This window comes from Galeopterus variegatus, unplaced genomic scaffold (genome assembly GCF_000696425.1).
Source record: "Galeopterus variegatus unplaced genomic scaffold, G_variegatus-3.0.2 Scaffold85, whole genome shotgun sequence".
NCBI classification, from domain to species: Eukaryota; Metazoa; Chordata; class Mammalia; order Dermoptera; family Cynocephalidae; genus Galeopterus; species Galeopterus variegatus.
In genome coordinates this window covers 744,068-752,320 of record NW_007726196.1, presented here as the reverse complement: position 1 = coordinate 752,320, position 8,253 = coordinate 744,068, and the positions used below count along the sequence as shown (strand labels likewise).

General features: G+C 41.6%; 1 protein-coding gene across 1 annotated transcript in view; it reads right to left on the bottom strand.

Moving 5' to 3' along the window:
- The window catches only part of SGK1 (serum/glucocorticoid regulated kinase 1), a 113,320-nt gene extending 106,238 nt beyond the window's left edge, over window positions 1–7,082 (bottom strand). The window contains exon 1 of the mRNA XM_008580344.1: window positions 6,460–7,082. Coding sequence (XP_008578566.1) covers window positions 6,460–6,528 — 69 coding nt within the window. The 5' untranslated portion in view covers window positions 6,529–7,082. The remainder of the gene's footprint in view (window positions 1–6,459) is intronic.
- Between the last annotated feature and the right edge of the window lie 1,171 nt (window positions 7,083–8,253).

Sequence of the window (8,253 nt, the reverse complement as noted above, 5' to 3'; positions counted from 1 at the left end):
TGGGGCCCCCCCCCCCCCCCCCCCCCCCCCGCAACCCTTCCATTTTAGATTTGCTTTATCTTGTCAAGCATTTGCAGGTTATAAAATATGGATGAGCTCGGAATATCTCCTACTCTAGTACTGTTTACGGCACCAACACTTGAGCACCAGTTCTTTACAAAATGGAGCAGAATTCCAAGGAACTGTGCTACACTTCCCATTCAAAGTCTTTCCCAAGCCCTGTAACAGAGCAAGAGACTCCCATAGGACTTCCCTGAGAGCTGCTGGGGAGACAAAACCTCCATTTCACCTGCACTCTACAGTACTGACACTAATTCCCCACCATAGCCAAACCCAGTCAGCCCAGCTCACCCCTGCTCCAGTCTAAACCCTCCAAGACTTAGTGGTCCAAGTAGATAAAGCATCTTGAGTTGAAACTCTTCTTCACACTCAGTGGCTCCTAAAACCAGATTAAAAAATGATGAAAAATAATAATTGGAAAGACATTTTTAGAATTCTAGGTGGGAAAATACATAACGGAGATACTGTATAGTATTGAAGCGAGTGATTTGCATTAATGTAAAACAAAAAGAGATTAGAGAATCACTGCTACATCTGTCTTGTTTGGCTCGGCAGCAAAAGCATTATAGAAAAGAAGTCGTATAGTATGGGCATGGGGGCAAGGTCCCCTAAGTACTTGCCAGCTGTTCAGTAGTGACAACTTGTCTTTGAGCCAGATTTAAGTTATTTTTCAAAGTCTTCATTTATATCCAATTCATATTCAAACAGAGAAAGAACTAAAATGCACTAGATTCCTTAAGCCACTAAGGTTTAAAGAAAGAAGGGAGGCTGGCTCAGTTGGTTAGAACATGGTGCTGATATCACCAGGGTCCAGGGTTCAGTGCTTAAGTACTGACCAGCTTCCAAAAATTAAAATAAAATAAAATAAAATCAAGAAGGAGGAGAAGACAATGACTCAGCAACAAGTCAATCCAAGAATTAATTCATTCATTTTATGCATTCTTTCATTAAACATTTCTTGGGATATAGTGACTAGTTAACCAGTTATCTATCCTTAAGGGCCTTCCCGCACTGTGGGAGCTAGAGATGAGTGAATAGTCCTAATATTACCATGCAGTATAACTGGGGCCATGTGCCGTGCTGTAGAAGCATGCACAGGAGAGACTCAAAACACAGCTCAGATTTCAGCTACTACCCCCCCACCCACCCCGCTCCGCCAGGGTGGAATTGTTGTAGACAGTTTTAACTACTTCTGAAGAAAGCACAGTAGGAATCACTGGAGTCTCCACCATGATTCTGGGGAGTTGTGATTTGTTGGGAAGCATTCCTACGACCCTTAGTAGTCACGTGGAAAACATGCCTTTCCATAGCTATGTCCCTTCCCCCTCCCCAAATCCTCTCTGGACTGTCTTCACAAGTACAGTGTCCCCACTGGGGACAGCTAACTATTAGCATCACAGCGGCACGCTCCAGTTGTGCCAATGCGGAGACTGATGGTGTTAAAGCCTCCTACCTGAATTTGAATTCTGACTACGTATCTTTGTAACTCCATTACCTTCAACAAGTTACTTAACCTCTCTGACCCTCATTTTTCCTTGGCTATAAAATGGGCATAATGGAGTGAATGCCAGGGTTACACTAGTGCAGTGCTTTCAGCAGTGCCAGATGCTCGATAAATGTTATCCCTCTGAGAAGACACTGAGGGCTCCCCATAAGAAAAGGACCTTTGTTATTCCAACTCAGGTGCTTTAAGCAAACATGATAGAACGGTGTGAAGAATAACCACTTCAAAGAGCTTAATTTCATATCTCAGCTCCACTAGAGAAACATCACCACCAGGCTGAAGTGCTTTTCTGTTCCCTGTCATTGTTAGAGAAAGGAGGAAGACAGGAGAGCCAGACCATTTCACTTCTCTGACTCCTTCCCTGGATTGTTTCCTGTCAACAGGCAGGCAAGATAAACAGTGGTTAAGGACATGGACTTGAGCCTGACGCTTGGATCCAAACCCTGATTCTGCCATTAACTAGCTGTGTGACTTAGGGCTAGTTCCTCCACTTTCATACACCTCAGTTTCTTCATCTGTGAAATCAAGATAATAATAGTAACTAGCTTCCGTTTTTCAGGGGTGTGAGGAATTAAATGTGTAACATACTTAAAGCTCTTAGAACAGTGCCCAGCATTAACAGTGCCATATAAGTGATAGTTATTATAAAAGCTATTGCTATTAAAGAACGGTACAAGGAATCATTCACATGCATATAGTCATGAAATACTGAGTAAAGACAGAAGGGTCTTGTCAAAGTTGGTAGTCACTAAGCAGTTAGCTCCATGAAGACAAAAAGCTATATTTTGTTTCTATACTATTTGTTGAAAAATGAATGAATGAGGCATGAAGCACTAGACTAGTTAGATGGCATCATAAAGAGGAAAGCACACTATACCCAGAGGTGAAAACCCAAAGCATGAGGCCTGGCTTAGATCCATTTTAATTTGACTAGGTGATTTATCTTCCAGACACTCAGTTTTCTCAACTTTGAAACAGTGAAGTCAATGAGAAGATTTCTGAGGTTCATCCCAAATCCACAATTTTATAGGGTTAGTTGTCCTTTGAAATTTTACAAAACGTAATGTAATCGTGGCTACAAGTCTTTTTCACATACCTAGTGTATTTCCAAAAAAGATTATCAAGTTGGAAACAATATCATTTGTTTGTGTTTTCTGAGTCATTATGTAAGAATCTGAGCCACAATAAACCTTTAAATCCATTTAAATGGATTACTTTTAGCAGGATTGATAACTTTTTTTTTTTTATTTTTTAAGATGACCAGTAAGGGGATCTTAACCCTTGGCTTGGTGTTGTCAGTGCCACACTCAACCAGTGAGCTAACTGGCCATCCGTATATAGGATCTGAACCTGTGGCCTTGGTGTTATCAGCACCACACTCTCCCGAGTGAGCCACAGGCCGGCCCAGGATTGATAACTTTTAAAGCTCTTGGATTGTGAGAATAAAACTGATAAGGACATTTTTCCATTTATTTTAAATGAATTTTAGGAAATTCTAAGAATAAAAGATAATCCATACACATCTAATACTAATTTATCATTAACACATAGATAATGAAAGTAGAACTGATCTAGTTTAGTTTAGCAATTCTCAGCTAAATTAAATTAAGCTGATTTAGCTGAGCTTCTAAAACATGAGGGCGAAGAGCATAAAGCCAAAGGATTTCGTGGAACTGGCATCAGGATTGCCTCTCTTCAGATCATGTTCCTGGAATTTGGGTTCCTCAGAGATGCCTGCAGTCACTGTCACTACTGAAGGCTAGAAAAAAGCCATGAGAGGTTTGTCTACTGCGACTTGGCTGCCTTTGTTGGCTTTATAAGCTGGATAATGGCATAAAGATTCCATCTGGGAACAAAAAAGATTCTGCTGTGGAAAAAAGAAGGGAGGATGGTTTGAAATCAGAAAGTCTGGATTAATACTGACTTTGAGTCAAACAAGGTTTAAATTTTAACTCTGCTACTTTTTAGTTATGTGACCTTGGCCCAGTTGTTTAATTTCTCTTAGCCACACTTTGTACTTTTAATGATTTTTCTCACCTCATAGGGCTACTGTGAGCATTAAATGACACAATACGTGTAGAGCACTTGACCCAAAAGACCTAGAACATAGCACTAATAAATAGTGACAGGTGGACAGCTTCGAGAATAGGTAATCTATATTCTCTTTTGGTAGCTTCTGATGCTCCTTTTGGAATGTCTCAGAGGCTTAGAAATCACCAGTTAGGCCTTCTGCTATAAAATGCGTCTAAACCTCAGTTTATTTAGTGAGCCCTATGGGTTTTTTCTAAGATCTATTCATGGTTCGATGTGGGCACCAGACAAAGGTTCACTTTGAAAGACTGTCTAGCAGGCCGGCCAGTGGCTCACTCGGTAGAGTGCGGTGCTGATAACACCAAGGCCACGGGTTCGGATCCTATATAGGGATGGCTGGTTTGCTCACTGGCTGAGCGTGGTGCTGACAACACCAAGCCAAGGGTTAAGATCCCCTTACCGGTCATCTTTTAAAAAAAAAAAAAAAAAAAAGAAAGACTGTCTAGCTAGGTTAAAAATAAAATATGCAGAAATGTGTGGAACTTCAACACTAGAATATAGGAAAATGGGTTATTCTTAACTGAAAACAAAAGCATTATAGTATATGAATGTGTATGTAAATATGTAGAAAAGGTCCAGGAAGTATAAACCCCAAGATGACGACAGTCACCTCTGGGGAAGCAAGACTGGGGAGGAGGTGAGATATACCTTGATATTGTTTTAATGCATTACACATTTATTTACATATTAGTTGTGTAATTAAAAATCCGAAAGGAAACCAAAGAAAAAAGAAAAACCGAAAGCAAAGTCATAGTACAAACTGAAATGAACATTTAGAATACAGAACTTGTATAATAAACCAAAGCAGACAAGAATCAAGGAATTATCCCTGGGGCTGTCAATGACTTGATGCAAAGTCATATTCTACTTAGTTGTCCTTGAGGAGCAAGGAGGGAGGGGTGGGGTGGGGTGGGGAGACTTCTGGTTTTATTTCCAGCAACTGATAGAACCAGGTTAGAAGTCAAATGAAGCCAGTTATTTTGGTATAAACTTCTTTCCCTCTGCATGTACTCAGATAAAACATCAGTACCCTGGCTTGTTCTTTGCAAAATTCAAGATCTGCCAAGGTACCAACTGAAGTCTACTGGGTAAATTACGATTTCCAGCAAAACAAAACAAGATTGTAAATTATTATTTCTGTTAGTACATTCCCATAGCAAATAAGAGACAACTTACAAAAATCTACGTGACAGCTAGCTGGTTAAGGACACCTGAGAAGTTTTTAAATACCCCCAATAATACCAAATAAATAAATTAATCAAAAGAGAGGAGAGAGTTTAAGTACTGAAATTAGGCTATGATATTTTTCATTAGCAAAACCTCACTGGAAACTAGTTTTCACAAAGTGTCCTTCCCTTGGAAAGAGATATTTTGGCCACAGGGAAAAACTAAGCAGCACTGTGGAGCTCTGTGAAGTTGCACTGACTTGCTTTCATTCAGCTTGCAGACTTCACTAGTGAGAGATCCCGCCTGGTGCTACTGCTTTGAGAGCAGTGGCCAGGACAGGTTGGTTTTTTGTTTTGGATTTGATGCACATGTTTTGACACACAGTCATAAGGAAAGATTTCACTTTACTGATGAGAACTCAGTCAAGGGTGTGTGGGAGCCTCTGCTGGCCCTCTGGCTGGGTCTGATATGCTGTCTGGGTTTCCAGTCCTGCCTTCCCAGCTTGCCCACTTGGTGCAGGGAGGTAGTCCAGCCCAACCTGTAATTCATTATGCTCTGATGGTGAGTTAACCCAAGGGTTGCATTTCAGGCATGACACAGAAAGGACCTGAATGAAGGGAAGAAAGAATGAATGGAGAGAACTATTTTGATGGGATTGCCCTAAGGAATTAATGAGGATGGGGTAGCTGGGGGCTGGAGGAAGCTTGTTGCTTAAGAAACACTTTTCATAACAGTGTCAGTCATCAGTCTTTAACAATCATTCATTTTTTACCTCCCACTTTTGTGTATAAATCAGCAGATTTGCAAAGACCTCCAGTGTGGTCATTATAATGAATTGAGTTTATTGTGAAACACACAAAAAAAGAATTTCTTTTTTTGCTCACTTACAGCCAATGTAATATTATTAATATTCTGAATGGAAGAACAAGGAATTTAAGAAATACATTTATGCAACAGCATAACCCCAAATTGCAACTCAAATACAGGCTGCCCACTGCTCTCTTTAAAAAATAAAATGTAAAAAAAAAAGGCAGTCTTACCAAGCAAAATTGAGGCAAATTGAAATAGGACTTAAAATGCTGGATTCCATCATTTCTGTAAAAGGTCACTCTAGTCCTGTACTGTTTTTACCATAGAGGAGACACAGCAAATTATTTGCTGAATGGATTGGGGAAGCCAGAAGCTACTGCTTCTGAGAACGGGATGATAATGCAGCACTTGAGACTGAGTGAATGAAAGGTGTGGAAAGTTGAACCTTCAAAGATAAGAGAGAGGGAGCTGTAAATGAGCCCCTGACTAAATTACTAGCCGTAACTATGCTCAGGCCAATTCTCTTTGAAACTGCCTTGTAATCTTTCTTGTGGCTTTGATGGAGAAATCCCCAGTCCCAGCTCAAATCCCTTTTAAAGCATCTCAGCCCAACCCCCTCCTCCCAAAGCAGCTCTTCCTAGCCCCCCACCCCCAATCCAGTAAATTTGAAACATGGCAGGTATCGTTCTCAGCTTGACCACTGTTATCAGAACCACGGCTTCCATGAAGGTTTTAGCAGCCAAACCTTAGGCTTACCTCAGACAAGCCTTCAAAAGCATTTAAGAGAAGCCCAGAAAACAAAAGAAACAAACAGAACCTGTCCTTACCCGCTTCTTAAAAAATTGGAAGGCTGAGCATTTCTTGACTGGGAATCCATTCATGTCTTTGTTTACCATTTTCCACAGTGGGGAGTTCACTGTTACAGATCCAGGGTGGCACCCGCCTGGTTAGTGCATCTGTTTCCCCGGTTTCCCTCCTGGAGACAGTTAATGAGGACGGAGCGGGATGGAGACTCTAGCGGGGCTCAGTGCTTCACTCGCACGTTCTGCAGCATCAGCTACTGCAGCAACCTCTCCCCACTTTCAGTTGCCACCGGCAGTGGCTTTTCTCTTTCCATCATTGCTCTGAGACAGATGCATCACCGCTGTAGGACCCCGGGGGCCGGCCGGCGGGACACGGCCAATCTCCGGGAGATGCTCTTGCCCCCTCCCCGCCCCCCGCTACCTGGCTGCTCGGCGGCCGGTGCAGCTAGCGAGGCGCTCCTGTCCAGGTGATGCGCTGCTGGAGGCTGCTCGAGAGCAGAGCTGTTTTTGATTGTGCAAGTTCCAGTGGGAGCTGTAGTTAAGCAGCTGAGAGAAGGAGTAAGAAAGAGCAGAAGCCAGAGAGGAGGGAGAGCCGCGCCAGAAAAGCAGGGGGCGAGAGAAAGCGAGGCTGGAGGAAGGCTTCGTGAGGCTCTGAGCAGCGGGTGCAGAGAAGTCAGGAGCTCAGCACGCACCGAAGAGCAGTGGGCTCCCCCTGGGAGGGCGACTTGAACTGCTTTTTCTTTGCTTTTGCTGATAGGACCATTTAAATCACAGTTTCATATATAATGCAGACCACCTTTATTTTATGCTTCTTGAAATTCTCCTGATACCTATCCCTGAATAAAAGCCTCTCAACGGAAATGTGATCAAATTTATTCCTGACCTGTCCAAACGTGGGGAAAAAATGAAATCAAGTGCAAGCGTAGGTATAACAATGGAAGATCTCTCGCCATGTAGCTATCTCTTCTAGCATCCTCTCGCTTACTCTTCACAATATAGTGGGCAACAGGGAAGGGCATCGTGTCCTGTTCACTAAAGAAGCCTTTTTTTTTTTTAAAGAGCACAATGGACATGTACAAAGTATCTTGTGCAAAACAAACAAACAAAAAAACAAGGAGCATCACCAAAAAGTATGACTGAATTCATTTAGTGAATAGAAAGGTCTAGTAAATCACAGTAAAGATTCTATCAAGTGAAAATTTATGCCAAAATTCTTACTTGTGTTACCCTTTGCACATTAAGTTCATTTAAAAAAGCCATTTAATTGTGTGTGGCTTATTTTTCCATTTTAACTCTTTAATGGTGATATTTTATGGGTTTTTTAAAAAATTAGAGTTTAGAGTTAAATGGAGAGAGCAAGAAAAAGAAAATAAACTTGGCATCTGATCAGGCACTGCTACGACATCAGTGTGTGGCTTTCTGACAGCCACCTGACCTCACTGTGCCTTTCAGACGCTGCCTCATCCATAACATGGAAGCAGCCACTCATTCACTCACTCATTCATTTATTTCGTCATTCACTTGTATGCTGTATCATTCCACTAATCCATCAAATTAGATTCAAATGTAGCAAGTGTCCTCGGGATGTGAGTCTTTTCATAGTCACCATGAGAGAATATAAGATAAATAAGGGAAAGGCACAATGCCGACTTGATGAAACTAATAGTCACCTCATTAAAAACAACATGCCTAACATTGTTAAAATATTTATATGGCAGTCTCTGGTAAGAAGAGAAACATACAGGTTAATTGGGGAAGGGATGCATTGGTTTCATTGAATTGGAGTGTAAATCTCTATAATTGGGCCAGATTTTTTGG